We start from the raw sequence: 16,783 nt of genomic DNA, 5'->3' as shown, positions 1-16,783 counted from the left end.
CTTGCTGTTACTTGGAATGGCCTATGGGGGACCACTGAAGGATTAGAGAGCACGAGGTCACAGGATTAAACTCCGTTGAGTCTCTACACCTAAATGGTGCAGTACAGATGGAAGGGGAAGGGGAAGTATTTCTGAAGTGTTTAGTAAATAGAACTTTGGACATGCTTTGTAAACTGAGTGAATCTGAATGGTAAATTTGGAGAGGGGGGAGAGAGAGGGAGAGTGGGAGAGAGGGAGGGAGGGAGAGAGGGAGGGGGAAAGAGAGAGAGAGAGAGAGAGAGAGAGAGAGAGAGAGAGAGAGAGAGAGAGAGAGAGAGAGATCTTGATTAGGAGTCACTTGAGGGCAATGAGAACTGGTAGGTGGCATTCCCTGAAGGGATGGACTTTAATGGATCAGTAACTGAAAGGGAAGCTTTCAGTCAAGTTCAGATTATTTAGTGTGTAGCACGGTCTCAACAACAAACTGATTTCCTAAGTGTGGAGGGGATTGGGGAACAATAGGGACTGTTGAAAATACACATTAAACGGCGTACATAAACGTTTATAAAATTTTAGGTTGAAGGAAGTAGCGAAGACATTTGGGGACAGATGGAGACATTTGGATATGGAATAGAGACTAGATGATTGTAGTGAATTTGGTTATTTTTTAAGGATATTAAAATAGCATTGATATTATATAGGAGATTGTCCTTATTTTTAGGAGATGCATGTTGAAGTGTTCAGGGTAAAGTATCACTGTGCCTGCAATTACTTAGAAATGGAGGGAGGGCAGGGAAAAATGGCAGTCTTCACAATACTTCAATCTGGGTGGTGGGCACAGGGCTGCTACTAAGCTTTCAACTTTTTCATATGTTTGAAAGTTTCTTAATTAAAGAAATTGGAAAAGTCATCTCTGAGTAGGAGGTTCCGAGTAGCATTGGGGAGCAGAATATAGCTAGTGATTATTTGAGTAGGATGGGAAAGGTGACCATAGGCAAAAAGGTCAGAGGTGAGTCTCGAGTCCCTGAGATAGTCGAGCCGTAGGAGAGTGACAAAGTTTAAAGTGATGACCTTTGGGCCATGAATGACTTATCACTCAAAGCATAAGCATGGAAAACAGTATTGTATAATATGCTGGAATAATAGCTAGAAGAGCTTTTGGATGTTAATAAGTGGCTTGATAACCTTTTGTTGTGCAGTGCTGGAGATAAACTTTTGTTTATCTTGCCTTGCATATGCTAGGCAAGCCTGTTACCTGAGCTACATCTCCTTGTTTTTAATTTAATTTATTATTATTATCATCATTATTGTGGGGGAGGTGTGTGCTGTGGGGTATGTGTAGAGACTAGAGGACAACTCTGGGGAGTCGTTTCTCTCCTTCCACCTTTAACAAGGTTCCAGGGTTGAACTCAGGTGGTCAGATTTGCATGGGAAGCACCCTTACTCCCTTGCCAGCCCCGCCTTAGTTTTTGAAACAGGGCCTCACAATGTAGCTGAGACTGACCTTGAATTCAAAATCCTCCCCACTGGCTACAACATCTAAAATATTACATTCTTTTTACTTTTTTTCAATTTACTTTCTGGGCTGGAAAGATGGCTCGGGGATTAGAGCATTTGCTGCTCTTTCAGAGGACCCAAGTTTGCCTCTCAGCACCCCTCAGATAGTACACAGCTGCCTGTGAATCCATCCAGGGCACTGGAGACGCTCTTCTGGATCTGTGGTCACCTGCACTCAGAAAGACACATGCCCACACACTTAATAAAAAGATAATCATTATTATTTTTTTAAGCTAAGGCCTCACTGTATAGCTGAGGAGGACTTTGAATGCTTGATCCTTCTGCCTCTACCTCCTGAGTGCTGGGATACAAATGTGTGCCACTACCCGTGGTTGAAGTTCAATATATTTCCCTTGAGACACGGTCTTACTATGTAGCCCTGGCTGTCTTGGAACTCACTCTGTAGACCAGGATGGCCTCGAACTCACAGAGATCTGCTAAAGGGGTGGGCCACAATGCCTGTCCCAAGATTCAATTTTTTTTTTTTTTTTTTTTTTTAGTTTTTCGAGACAGGGTTTCCTCTGTGTAGTTTTAGAGCCTGTCCTGGATCTTGTTCTGTGTTGGGCCACCACCGCCCAGCCCAACATTCCATTCTTGATATAAATTTTTGTATAAGTCTCAAGTTTTGATAGCATTCCACCAATGAAAAACTTCACTCAAAAAATGTGAAAACAGCTGGGCGTTGGTGGCGCACGCCTTTAATCCCAGCACTCGGGAGGCAGAGCCAGGCGGATCTCTGTGAGTCCGAGGCCAGCGTGGGCTACAGAGTGAGATCTAGGACAGGCACCAAAACTACACAGAAAAACCCTGTCTTGGAAAACAAACAAACAAAGAAAGAATGTGAAAACATTTTGAAACTAGTAAAAAAATTGCAATTATTAAAATTATAAGTTTGTAACTGACAAATATAACTTAAACATTTCTGCTAATATAAATTATTAATTCAGCTGAGCTTTCTTTTCTTTTTTGGGGGGGTTTGAAACAACTCACAGAGATCTGTCTGCCTCAGCCACCCGAGGATCCCCCCACTCCCGCTGAGCTTTCTTATATTAATTACTTCATAATAATTCCAAGAGTGGGTGTGGTAATTTATGCCTGTAATCCCAGCAATCAGAGGATCGGTGCAGGAGGAGTTTGAGTTACAGACCTACTTGGGCTACATAATGAGGGCTTGTCTCACAACAAACAGAAAAAACAATGCCTATTAGAATCATGATAAAGATTTTATCTATGCACAGTGCATGCTGTCAGAGCCATGCAGTGAGCTTGGCTGCTGCTAAAAGGCTAAAAGCTGCACAGGAGCAGAGGTGGCTGACGTGTGATCATGAGCGTTACAGTCTTTAGAGCCACCAGCCCCTCCGTCCCAACTGGTTGCACTTGAAGATGAATGCCAGCTCTTTGGGTTTCTGGACTATCAATCCATTTCTCCAGTAGTTCCCTGAATTCCTTTCCGGAGTGGGTAACAGTGGGCTCTCTAGCTGAGTTCTGATGGTTATGACTCATGTGGACTTTCCTGGGGTTAGGGATGTAGGTCGGTTGGTAGAGTACTTTCCGGGCATGTGTGAAGTAGTGGGTAGATCCCTGACACCTACACTGTATATAGATCAGGTGTGGTGGCACTTGCATGAACTCCCAGTACTCAGGAGGTGGTGGAAAGAAGATCAGAAGTTCAAGGTCATCCTCTGCTGTATAGTCAGTTTGAGGTCAGCCTGGGGGATGTGAAACCTCTCAATAACAACAACATCTTTATTTCTTTTTTTCTTTTCTTTTCTTCTTCTTTTTTGTTTTGTTTTTTTGAGACAGGGTTTCTCTGTGTAGTTTTGGTGCCTGTCCTGGATCTTACTCTGTAGACCAGGCTGGCCTCGAACTCACAGAGATCTGCCTGGCTCTGCCTCCTGAGTGCTGGAATCAAAGGCGTGCACCACCGCCGCCTGGCCAATCTTCCATCTTCTTTGTGTGCATGTGCATAGACATTTGTCTGTATGTGTATGCTGGAATGTGTGTGTGTGAATGCATGAGCGTGTGTGTGTGTGTGTGTGTGTGTGTGTGTGTGTGTGTGTGTGTGTGTTTGTGTGTGTGTGTGTGTGTGTGTGTGAGAGAGAGAGAGAGAGAGAGAGAGAGAGAGAGAGAGAGAGAGAGAGAGAGAGAGAGAGAAGGCCAGAAGCCAACATCAAGTGTCTTCCTCAGTTGCTTGGAGCTCACTGATATGGCTAGAGTGCTGGTGAGCAAGCCCTAGGGACCTCTTGTGTCTGCCTCTGAGCACTGAGATTACAAGCATTGCTGCTGTGGTGAGTTTTTATGTGGGTGCTGGGGATTGAACTCAGGTCCTCAATGCTTCTCTCAGTGAGCACTTTGCTGACTCAGCCATCTCCCCAGCCTCCTCCACCATTGAATTCCAGTGAGGCAGATGATGAATGCACAAGAATGAACTGGACGGAATTGCCCACTAATGAAAATATTCTGAATATCCACAATGACAGAGTTGATAAAGACCTCCAATTGATTATCAAGCAATCACACAGATGTACAGTGAAATATCTTCTGAGAAGAAAGACTACTTACAAGTTATCTTCGAGTGAAAGATTACAGAACGATGCTGAGTAACTTACAGTGAAATATCTTCTGAGAAGAAAGACTACTTACAAGTTATCTTCGAGTGAAAGATTACAGAACAATGCTGGGTAACTAATTCTGGGGGGAGAAGGTAAAGATTTTTAGGTGATTTTAGCTAATTTAAACTCTCCTGTATCCTTTGCCCTGCCACTGGTATTGGATAGTTAGCAAGAGCATCTGTTCTCATTTTACAAAACCTAATTCAACAAGTGACCTTGGAACTTGTTGGCAGTGCTTTTGCTGGGCTCAGTCTTGCTTTCCGGGAGCTCACACAAATGGTTAAGAAGTAAGAAGATCCTGGTCGGGACTGAGTGAGTAGAGAACACAAGCTGACAGTTAATAACTGAAAACAGCTGGCAAACAAACACATGGACTATTATCGAGATTCACGTGTAATCAGAGAAGTGTAAATTTAAGTAATGGAGCAACATTCATGTTTTGTTTATAAAATTAGCAAGCTTTTCATTGCCATGTTATAGTAAAATTTAATTATGTCAATAAATCCTGTTGTATTCCTGTGGTGTTGCTAAAGATGGAAGATTATGCTGCAGTCTGGAAAAGAACATTTAAAGGAAGGAACTACAGGTTATAGTTCTTATGTTATGAATACTAATAATCAGATGGAGTGAGATTTATCGGGGAACAGGATTCAGTGGGAAATATCTGGGTTCCATCCCGCTCTGCCCCTTAATAAACTCTGACCTTGGGTGAGTTGCTGAACCACAATGAGCCTTGGTTTCTTCACTTCTAAGAAGGAGGTATTTGGCTCTATGTGTTTATAAAGTGCCCGGCCTGGAACCAGATACCTCGTACTTACCCAGTAACTACTTCCTGAGTGAATGAATGTCGAGAATGAAAGACCATGTATCAGGGTCCATAGAAAGAAGGATTGGGGCTGGAGAGATGGCTCAGAGGTTAAGAGCACCGACTGCTCTTCCAGAGGTCCTGGGTTCAATTCCCAGCACCCACATGGTGGCTGACAACCATCTGTAATGAGTTCTGGTGCCCTCTTCTGTATACATGATAAATAAACAAATCTTTAAAAAAAAAAAAAGAAAGAAGGATTGGAGGAGACAGGACATAATGATTAGTGATTGCATTAGAGTAAAGAGAATGAGGGGTAGAAAAATTTCCCATTTTTTTCTTTTGACTTTTAGATTTTTATTCCTTCCTGTGGCCTCTACCTAAGGTGGGGCAGGTATGAGGTCTCGCTCCATATTTGGTGGTTTTATATTTGTAATAAACTATGCTCACACTTTATCTTTCTCTTCCTTTCTGGATATCCTGTTGTATGTATTGCTTCATAAACTTTGAGACTTGAATACATGGCTGTGCCAGCGTAAAAATTTGAGACTTGATAATGCTCCCCCTTTGATGGGGGGACTGTAGCCTCCCACCTGTGTCCCATCGCTAAACTGTATCTCTAGTTTCTCCTTCTTTTACTCAGTGAAACACTTTGAAGTCAGTCTTGCCCCCCACTCCCATCAAATCTGTCAGCACACCTTAGTGATCATAACCAGAATTTATTTTTACCCATCAAATCTGTCAGCACACCTTAGTGATCTTAACCAGAATTTCTTTTTATGTCCATGGTTCCCCTTCTAGTCTCAGCCCCTGTGGTGGTTTGAATAGGAGTGGCTCTCATAGATTCACGTATTTGAAGGCTTGGCCCATAGGGAATGGCACTATTAAGAGGTGTGGAGTTGTTGGAGTAGGCGTGTCATTGTGGAGGTGGGCTTTGAGGTTTTATATGCTCAAGCTAGGCCTAATGTGGCAGACTCCTTCTGCTGCCGGTGGATCAGATGTAGGACTCTCAGCTCCTTCTCCAGCACCACGTCTGCCTACATGTTGCCATGCTTCTCATATGGACTGAACCTCTGAAACTGTAAGCCAGCCCCAAATAGATGTTTTCCTTCACAAGAGTTACTTTTGTCATGGTGTCTCCTCACAGCACTAGAGACCTTAACTAAGACACCATTGACCATGTCTGAAAGAGATACTGAAGCAGCCTCCGCACTGGTCTCTGTGACCACCTTCCCCCTTCCAGTGTCTTCTCAACACAGTGACAGGCAAAAAGAAGAGCAGGTCACCATAGTGCCCAGAACCTTCCAGTGGTTTCTCATTGCATTCAGAGGAAGTTCAAAATTCTTAAAGGATTCAGCTCCCACCCAACAGCTCACAGCTGTCTGATCATTAGTTAGCCTGCTCTTCTGCATTCCCTTTTCCCTCTGTCTGAAAACTTTCTGGAGATATTTGCAGATGGGTTCTTCCTGTCTGGCAGCTGTGCCCTGTCACCTTGTCACTAAGGTGGGCATTCTCACCGGGACTCTTCATATCTCTTACTTTTTTGTTTTTTTCTGTGTTTAAGGTCATGCAACCTACTGTATATGTCAGCAAAAATGTAGACATTTTCTTTTTTTCTGTGTTTAAGGTCATACAACCTACTGTATATGTCAGCAAAAATGTAGCTGTGAGGCAAGAACTTTTGTCTGTTTTTACTTCTTACTATGACCTTGTTAGTGTCTGGAATGTAGTACATTCTCAATAATGTTTATTAACTACTTAACTGTTTCATGTAAGTGAGTTTTAATCACACTCTTGTTTAAAGGTGTGTGAAGGATGCACAGGAGGGCTTATATGCCTCTCACCCACCTTCAATCCTCCTCAGGAACAGAACAAAGGTGATGAGCAGCCTAATAACTAGATGGTGTTTGTTGTCTTGGGTTTACTTTTCTTGTTGAGCTAGGATGGCACCTAAACTACGTTAGCTAGAGGGTAGGCTGGCAGGTGAGATCTGGGTGGTGGCTTTTAGTGTACATACATTGTATTTACAACCAAAATTAGGGGCTGCGGGGATTGCTCAGTGGGGAGATGTCTCAGTGACTGAACAGCAAGAGGTGGTACAAACAAGAGGACCTGGATTTGAATCCCTAGCAAACATAGAAAAGCCAGGGGCAGCAGGGCACATCTGTAACTCCAGCAGTGGAGGGCAGAGACAGGCAGGTTCTGGGGTATAGCTAGCCAATCTATCTGAAGCTGTAAGCTCCACATTTGGTGTGAGCATGAGTGCACATGCACACACACATGTGCACATATGTGCACACACACACATACACACACACACACACAAGATGAACATTCAAATAAGTTTATTGTTATACCTCAGAAAAAAATGTTTGGCGCCATGACTTCCCCAGCGTGAGGGACTGTACCAGAATAGCCCATTCCTTCTTTAACTCACTTTTGTCAGCTCTGTTCTTGGACATTTCCAGAGGGAGTTAGCATGCATATGATTTATACAGGGACCAAGAATGGCTCTTTATGTTCTTCCTTATTTAGCTCTCTATGTTAGCCAGACATAATGGCACATGCCCGGAGTCTCAGCATTGAGGAAATGGAAAGACAGCTTGGTCTACATATCTTGACAGTGAGACCCTGTCTCAAAACAGACAGATGGACAGATGGATGGTCAGACAAAACAAACAAAAACCCAAAAGGATTTCTAGTTAGGTTACTGGGATTTTTGTTTTGAACTAATAATTAAGGTAATTTTGTTGACTTTGTGTTTTGCAGAGGTAATAGTGGCAGAATTCCATAAGAAGATCAAAGAGGCCTTTGAAGTGTTTGACCATGAAACCAATAATACAGTGGATGTGAGGTTTGGAAATACTTACTGTTGTTATAATTCTTTTTTTTTTTTTTTTAAAGATTTACTTATTTATTATGTCTACAGTGTTCTGTCTGCACATATCCCTGCAAGCCAGAAGAGGGCACCAGATCTCATTACAGATGGTTGTGAGCCACCATGTGGTTGCTGGGAATTGAACTCAGGACCTTTGGAAGAACAAGCAGTGCTCTTAACCTCTGAGCCATCTCTCCAGCCCCTTGTTGTTATAATTCTAAATTATAGATATAGTTCATAAATAGAAGGGGGCCGTTTTCTCCTTTTTTAAAAAACTGTACTTAGAGTTTATTTTTCTACTTAAGTATTTTATTTTCTTGTGCTTTGTGTTTTTGCTAACTACCACTTCAAGGTAAATTCTATTTCCTATTTTTTGTAGACTATATTATCATTGTCTATTCCAACGTATAGATTGTGAGCCGAGTAAGATGAATGTGGTGATATTTTGTTTGTGCTCTAATAAGTAAAACTTGCCTGGAGATCAGAGTGTGGAGCTAGCCACTAGTTAGCCATAGAGGCCAGGCAGTGGTGGCACATACCTTTAATCCCAGCACTTGTGATCCCATGCCTTTGATCCCAGTACTTGGGAGGCACATGCCTTTAATCCCAGCACTGGGGAGGAGGAAACAGGAAGTGATATGGCTGGGCAGAGAGAGGAACATAAGGCTGCTGAGACAGGAGCTCAGCCCCCTTTCAGGCTGAGGAGTTGGCAAGGTAAGAGGTGGCTGTGGCTTGCTCCTTTGTCTTTCTGATCTTCAGCATTCACCCCGATATCTGACTCTGGGTTTTTATTATTAAGACTAATTAGAATTTGCGCTACAGATGAACTTCATTATAGCTTTAGTGATGGCACATATTTGGTGTTCAGTACATCTCTGTTTAGTGAACAGATGGAGTTTGCATTTTAAAATGTACAAATATGGACTGGGGAGATGGCTTAGTTTGTCAGAGTGCTTCCTGTGCAAGTATGAGAACCCAAGTTTGGATCCGTAGTGCTGATGTAAAAGCCAGGTGTGGCCACACATACCTTTGACCCCAGCATTGGAGGGCAGAGACAAGCAGATCCCAGGAGTTCAGTGGTCAGTCAGTCTAGCTGAACAGCAAGCTTCAGGTTCAGGGAGAGACTCTGTCTCAAGGGAATAAAGAAATCAATAGAAGAAGACACTTGATGTCCCCTCCTGGCCTCTGAATGTGCATGCACACATACTATAGCAGTGGTTCTCAGCCTTCCTAATGCTGCGACCCTTTAATACAGTTCCTCATGGTGTGCTGATCTCCAACCATAAAATTCTTTTCGTTGCTACTTCATAACTATAATTTTGCTACTGTTATGTATCATAATGTAAATATCTGTGTTTTCTAATTGTCTTAGACGACCCCTGTGAAGAGTCATTTGACCCCAATGGGGTCATGACCCACAGGTTGAGAAATTGCTGTAATATATATATATGTATAATTTTTAAAAAAGATTTTAAAAAATACATAGATATGTATTATCAAGCCATCATTACAAAGAATAATAATGTTTACAGAATGATATATTCCCCAAGTAAAAATAATAAATGGACTAAACAGAGCATGAAAAAATGGAAAGACATGAATATGGGAAGATTTAGAGTAGAATACAGGTGTGGTGGTGCACACCTATAATTGCAGCATTTAGGAGCTGAGTCAGGAAGATTATGAGTTTGAAGCCAGCCTTAGCTGTCTTAGAGGAGGAAAGTGAAGACAATCGCATGAGTCTAATAGAAACTGTAGGCTCTCTACCTCATACAGCAAGGGAAAGCCATGAATCCACTCTTCCAGGAGGCCAGGCGAAGTGAGGATTATTTGATGAGTTCATAGTCTAAGAGCTTCTAGTACTGAAGGCAGCAAAGCAGTAGGGATCTAAAGTGGTACAACAAGGAACTGCTTATAAACCAGGGCCATCCATCACTTCCTATACTAGCCAGGGCCCCAAATGCTTCAGCCTTGAGCCAAACTCAATGAACAGTATGAGACTTGATTTGTAAATTGTAACCATATGTATTATTTAGTTCCTCATACCCGAGAGTCCAAGATTAACAAGTGTGAGCAGCTTCATGTCTTCACATTAACACTTCCTTCATGTCTTCACATTAACACTTCGGAAGTTTTGTTTGTACTCTAGTTTTGTGTGTAAGTCTGTTGTGATAGACAAAGTGGAAGACAGTTAAATTTGTCCCCACAGTACCTGACTTTAGTGGGCTCTACTAGTTACTTGTCTTGCTGAAGCAAAGGATCTGACCAAAGCAGCTGAAGGAAGGAAGGAAGGACGGAAGGAAGGAAGGAAGGAAGGAAGGAAGGAAGGCAGGCAGGCAGGCAGGCTTATTTGGCTCCCAGTTTGAGAGGGTAGGCTGTCATGGCAGTGAGAGCTTGAGATAGGTGCTCACCTACGGCCATAGGCAGAAGCAGAGAGAAGATTGAAGTTCAGCTCACTTTCTTTTTTTTTAGTCCTGGAACCCAGCCTATAGAAGGGTGCTGCCCACAGTTAAGAGGATCGTTTCACCTCTATTAGCCTTCACAGGCATGCCCAGAAGCTGACCCAGTCTTATCCCACAGGCATGCTCAGAGGCTTGTCTCCTAGTTGAGTCTAGGTCCTGTCAAGATGATAATCTAGGTTAACCATCATTGGCAGTGTGAGTCTAGGTTCAACCATTGTAGTGGAAGTGTGATGGGAACTTAAGGGTAGCATGGCAGCATTGTGCAGCTCCCAGAAGCTCTGGTCATTCTATGGGAACGGCTCTTCAAAGAGTACTGAGCCTTGTCTGTGTGTCCTTGCAGGAAAACGAGCGGAGAGGGATGGTGCTAGTTACAGGTTTGCTGAGTAGATGGAGCATGTATCATGTACCTTGCAATTAGATGGACTAGATATATGACGGACAAGTTCTTATCCTCTAACCTCTCCTTGAACCTGAATGGTTCTCCTCCTGGGCCAGGAGAGAAGTATTGTTAGAAAAGTCAGGGAAAGTAAAACTTCACATCTGTCTGTTGTGATCTCTGGGGATCCTGGCCTTGTCTCTTCCCTTAGTTTTCTTGACAGTAACAGTGAAAGGGAAATTTCCCATATCCTGTAGGGCAGAGATGCCAGCCAGGCCTTTTTTGGTAAAAGGGCCAATTCAGGAAAAAGAGATGTGCTTATGGGCTGCAACTTTTCCCCATACCAAAGTAAAACAATTTTACTGAGGCCCCAAGGGAAAATGTATGCTCTTATAATTTAGTCTACTTTATTAAATAAAGATGGTTACTGAGAGAAATGGTATTGTTCTTAGCACTAAAATATTAATGCTAAGCATACCTGAAGAAGAGCATCGTGGATGACAGCAGCTTTCTAATCTTGATTACTTAGGCTATTTTTTTGTTTTGTTTTCATTTTGAGACAGAGTCTTACTCTGTAGCCCAGGCTGGCCTCAAACTTGTGACAATCCCCTTGCCTCAGCGTCCAAGTGCTGAACCTCAGGTGGAGATTCCTGTGCCAGACTCCTTGTGCCGAATTGTACGGAACTTTATGCTCATGGTTTTGGTGTTATTTTGAATCACTCGCCCTTTATAAACTTGATGTGAAGGACAGACACACAAAAACTCTTGCCCAGGGTTGCACAATAGTGAGCAGCAGAGTTGGAAGTCGAGTTAGTTTGTTTTCTGTTCGGCAGCATTTTCCAAGTTGGCTGCATACCAGCCCCAAGGGAGGCCCTGGGAATCTGTGATGAACAGGGTCAACTCTCTCCATTTAGAAAAGCAGTTGATCTGTCTGGAATTTATTACGGGTTTATGATTAAAAGTGAAAGTCGAAATAGACATTTATTTTTAGCTTACTAAACAGTTTATGTTTGCTGTTTGAAGTGTTAGGCCTACTGTATAACTTGCTACCTTTTGTACAATTGGATCCAGTTTCAACTGGCTTTGGATCTATTGCATTATCTTCAGTAAGTTCAATACTCATTAAGAAGTATCAATTTATAAAACATTTAACATCTGATAAAGAATTTATTACTCTTGGAATATTTAAGGATTGAAGGCAGCATTCTATGTTGACTGAATAGTGTAGAGAAGTGTCTTTTAGTCAGATATGTTGGCTCATGCTTATAATCCCAGCATTTGGGAGGCTGAGGCAGGAGGATAACCCACAAGTTCAAGGCCAGCCTGGGCAACAAAGTAAGAACTTGTTTTTTAAAAAAATACCCCTCAAAACCCCAAAAAAGTGTTTTTGTGTGTAGTAAGAGCACCAGAGGGATGGACACCCAATGGCCTGCGCTGGCAGGATGAGAGCTAGCTGATCCCTAAGAGGAGGCCGGGGCATTGGTGGCCTCAGGAAGTATGGAGTTGCTTTCCTCAGTACAGACCCAGGCTGCCTTCAGTAGTTTACGGGGGGCTTCTTTCCTTTCTCCTTCTTTCTGCTGTGCAAAAATGGAAAGATTTCACTTGAATTTTTATCATAATAGGTATTAAAAAGGCCTGGTATTCCGAGTGCCAAGCAGGCAGTAGGTTGCTTGCTACTATCTGAGACATTATGAAATGGTCTCCTCTGCTTCCTAAGACCTGGGAATAAGCGTACTTTCCGGGTCCTAGGCCCAGCGTCGTGATGCTGAGGACCTTATGTTCTCTGTGGTCCTCCTTTCACTTTGCCATACAGAGCTGTAGTATAAGACGTTCTCCAGGTGGTTTAGAGACGTCCTTGTACGTCTCCATGCACTACATGCGACTGAGAAGTCAAAACGATTTGCCTTAATAAAGCAAAGGTAGTATTAGGTATATTTTTAAAGATTTATTTTGTTTAGTGTGTGTGACTGTAGCTGAGTGTATATACACACTTGTGCATCATGTATATACAAATGTGTGCAGGTCCCCGAAGAGACTAAAAGAAGGTGTCACATTCCCTGCAAGTCACAAGTAATTGTGAGCCTCTCCCTCTATGTGGGTGCTTGGATCTGAACCCAGGCCCTCGGTAAGAGCAGCTGATGTTCTCAACCGTGGAGCCATCTTTCCAGCCTCCAGTATTAAATATTTTCACTCTTAGTTTTGTCAGGAGGTTTTCAAAGACTACATGATGTGCAACATTATTTTCCATAGTTTTTTATTTATATAAACATACAATAGATTTATTTCTAAATGAATTAATAGGGCTGGTGAGATGTGTTTACCTGATGACCCAAGTTTGATCCCTGGGATCCACAAAATGGAAAGAGAACCAACTGCCACAAGTTGTCCCTTGACCTGCTCATGACACACACACACACACACACACACACACACACACACACACCAGTCATCGGTGGACATTTTTATAGCTCTTAGAAAATTATTAACCAGAAGCAATTAGCTCTGAATAATATTAGCTATTACTGTTGTTCCACTTTTTTTTTTTTAAAGATTTATTTATTTATTATGTACACAGCATGTATGACTGCAGGCCAGAAGAGGGCACCAGATCTCATCACAGATGGTTCTGAGCCACCATGTGGTTGCTGGGAATTGAACTCAGGACCTCTGGAAGAGCAGTCAGTGCTCTTAACCTCTGAGCCATTGCTCCAGGCCCTTGTTCCACTTTATATTCTCTAAGTAAATAGTTCAAACTTTATCTCCTATTTAATATGGCATAAGCAATGTTGTGTATATGTAATAATATCTTAACTGAAAATTTAACTTATTTCTGTGTTGTTTTGTGCTTTGAGTTATAAAGCATTTTATTTTCCTTTCCATTTTAAAATTTTGAAACCTAGCTCCTTGAAGAATACTGGGCAGGTTTTTAATATCATTAACCAGAGGCATTTTCATTTTGCTTAATATAAAACATTGAGCATAATACATTTTCATTATCACTTATATGTAGTTTCTTTGTGTTTAGAAATTAATAAGATTGAAAGTTACATATTTGAACAGATGAAATATGCACATGGAGAGGACTCTAAAGGTACAGAGACTATTTCATAAGTCTGTCTCTACCTCTAACTCTTGAGTGTACAGTGTCCCTGAGTATTTTAGAGTGTATGTGTGTGTGTGTGTGTGTGTAATTTGTGTGTCAAGGTGTAAGTGTGTGTGTGAAGGTGTAGGTGTGTGTGTGTGTGTGTGCACGTGTGAAGGTGTAGATGTGTGTGTGTGTGTGAAGGTACAGGTGTGTGTGTGTGTGTGTGTGTAGGTGTGTATGTGTGAAGGTGTAGGTGTGTGTGTGTGAAGGTACAGGGGTGTGTGTGTGTGAGTGTGTGTGTGTGTGTGTGTAATTTGTGTGTGGAGGTACAGGTGTGTGTGATCCACCACATGTCCCTGTGGAGAGCAGAGGACAGCTTTGGGGAGTTGGTTCTTCCTCCTTCCTTGTTGGAGGCAGGGTCCCTCACTATGTCTATGGTGCTGCGTCCTATGCCAGCTGCCCTTGAATTGCATGGTTCTCTGTCTCCATCCTCCTGTCCTGTAGGAGCAATAGGATTACAGGTGAGCATCAGCTCATCTGCCTGTTCATATGGGCTCCAAGGATTGAATTTAGCTTGGTCAGGCTTTAGCAGCAAGCACCTTCACCTGCTGAGCCATCTCACTGGCTCTCTTCCTACCTTTAAATGAGGTAGTTTGGTGGCTTGGTAGTTTGTATGATGTGTATTTTTTTTTTCCCGGTTTTTCAAGACAAGGTTTCTCTGCATAGCCCTGGATGTCCTGGAACTCTGTAGACCAGGCTGGCCTCGAACTCACAGAGATCTGCCTGCATCTGCCTCCTAAGTGCTGGAATTAAAGGTGTGTGCCACCACCGACTGGCAATGTGTATGCATTTTCAACACAAGTAAATAAGGTATTATATAAACAATCTGTGTCCAGCTTTTTTGCTTATCAGTTATCAATATGTCTTTTATTATTTTTTTAATTAAAAAATTTTTTTGAGACAGGGTCTCACTATGTGGCCTTCTAGGCAGGAACTCACTCCATAGACTGGGCTGGTCTCAAATTCATAGAACTCTGCCTGGCTCTACTGGAATTAATAGGCCCTGCCCTACTTATCAATATATTTTGCTGATTACTCTTTTGTATTGTCTACAGCTCTTCATTTCATTGTGTCCATGTATCATAATATACTGAGGTAAACTTCCATTAATTGATAATTTAAATTGGCTGTAGGATTTTGCTTTAATAATCCACACTGCAGAAACTCTTGGTGTATATGATATTTTGCAACTGTGAGAATTTTTCTGTAGGATAAATTCTTAGAAATAGGTCAAAATGCATGGATATTTTTGGTACATATTGTTACCCTGAGAAGATGGTTTCCCATCTTGCCATGTGATGTTGCCTGTTTTTACTCTCTCTGAAACAGTTTGTCAAACTATTACTTTTTATTTTCTGAATTGTGAACAGCTTTCTGTTTTGATTTTTGCATTTGTTTATGTGTGTGTGTGTGTGTGTGTGTGTGTGTGTGTGTGTGTCTGTCTGTCTGTCTGTGTGTGGGTACATTTGCCATGGCATTCATTTGGAGGGCAGGACAACTTTTGGGAGTCACTTCTTCTTCCACTGTGGGTTCCAGGGATCCAGCTTAGGCCTCCAGCCTTGATGGCATCATCTTTATCTACTGACTCATCTTGCCAGACTATGAATACCTTTTCTAGTGCTAAAAATTATTTTTATCTCCTTTTATTTGCAAGGGTAGTTTATGACCTTTGCTTATTTTTCTTATTCAGTTATTCCTGGTTCTATAAATTAAGATCTTAATGTGTGATTAATACCATCTGGCTTCTTCCTTTGATTTTATTTGCTGGCATTCAGAAATTTAAAAAATATTCAGATTACCAACCTTTTGAGTATGAATTTAACTTTTGGAGAAAAAAATCATTGCTGTCTTTGGTGTGGTGGCAAATGCCTTTAATATCAGCACTCTGGAGACATAACATGTAGATGGCTGAGTTTGAGTCTAGCCTGCTCTACATAGTAAATCCCAGCCCAGCCAGTGTTACATAGTGAGACCTTGTCTTTAAAAAAAATCATTCCATTAGGTTGTTTGCTGTTGTTGTTTTCTGCCAGGCCCAGGGGCCCTCCACCATGTTTTACCACGTTAAATAGGTACTTTATTTACCACTGAGCTGTGGTGATCTATTGTGTTTCCTAGTAAACTTGCCTGAGGATCAGAGGACAAAGCCAGCCACTAGATTAGACATAGAGGTCAGGCAGTGGTGGCACACACCTTTAATCCCAGCACTTGAGATCTCATGCCTTTGCTTGGGAAGTCACACGCCTTTAATCCCAGGAAGTAATATGGCAGGGCAGAGAAAGGTATATAAGGTGTGAGGAAACAGGAACTCATTCTCTTTAGGCTGAGGATTTCGTAGAGGTAACAAGTTTCTGGTGACTGGCTGTTCTGCTTCTCTTATCTTTCAGCTTTCACCCTGATATCTGCCTGTGGGTTTTTTTAATTAAAAGACCATCTAAGATTCAAACAACATTGAGCCATCCAGCAATCTGGAGAGCTGTCACAATAGAATTAATTTGGTTACCCTGAACAGAATTAATTTATTAAAAATAAATAATAAAATACCTGAAACATATTCTTTAAGGAATGCTTGAAAGGTCAAGAAAGTATTTTTTTTCTATATGGCTAGTTTTCATATTCAATTTGAAAGAAACTATAATCTTACCAAGAAATCTAATTTTTTGTAATTTGTTCTTTTTTAATTTAATAGGGTAAAAGTCAGTAGAGTCAGTTTCAGGCTCTGCCATTGATTTTCAGAATTGCACCTTTTTGATTGATCTGTTTTCCTTATCTATTAAGTTGAAATAATGATTCCTGCCATACTTAAACAACAAGACCGTTACTGTCTAGTAAAAAAAAAAAACCAGGAGTGAATTTTGGTAGGAATGATAAGATTGTATTAGATTGCAACATTTTAAACATACTTTGTTAAACCAGTTTCAGAGGAGCTGATACTCAGGCATTTGAGAGCTAAGCTAGACCAGGCTCCCACC

General features: G+C 41.7%; 1 protein-coding gene across 4 annotated transcripts in view; it reads left to right on the top strand.

Moving 5' to 3' along the window:
• The window catches only part of Efcab2 (EF-hand calcium binding domain 2), a 101,549-nt gene that overhangs the window by 26,514 nt on the left and 58,252 nt on the right, over positions 1–16,783 (top strand). For 2 of the 4 annotated variants that reach the window (XM_059280269.1, XM_059280270.1), the window contains exon 2: positions 7,723–7,802. In XM_059280269.1, the coding sequence (XP_059136252.1) occupies positions 7,723–7,802 (80 nt within the window). Of the gene's footprint in view, positions 1–4,354; positions 4,461–7,722; positions 7,808–16,783 lie in introns of those variants that run through there. The other 2 variants (XM_059280271.1, XM_059280272.1) reach the window with 2 other exon arrangements.

This window comes from Peromyscus eremicus, chromosome 15, assembly GCF_949786415.1.
Source record: "Peromyscus eremicus chromosome 15, PerEre_H2_v1, whole genome shotgun sequence".
In the NCBI taxonomy this organism is placed as follows: domain Eukaryota; kingdom Metazoa; phylum Chordata; class Mammalia; order Rodentia; family Cricetidae; genus Peromyscus; species Peromyscus eremicus.
Note: the sequence above shows the minus strand (reverse complement) of the source record. Positions and strands in the feature narration are given on the sequence as shown.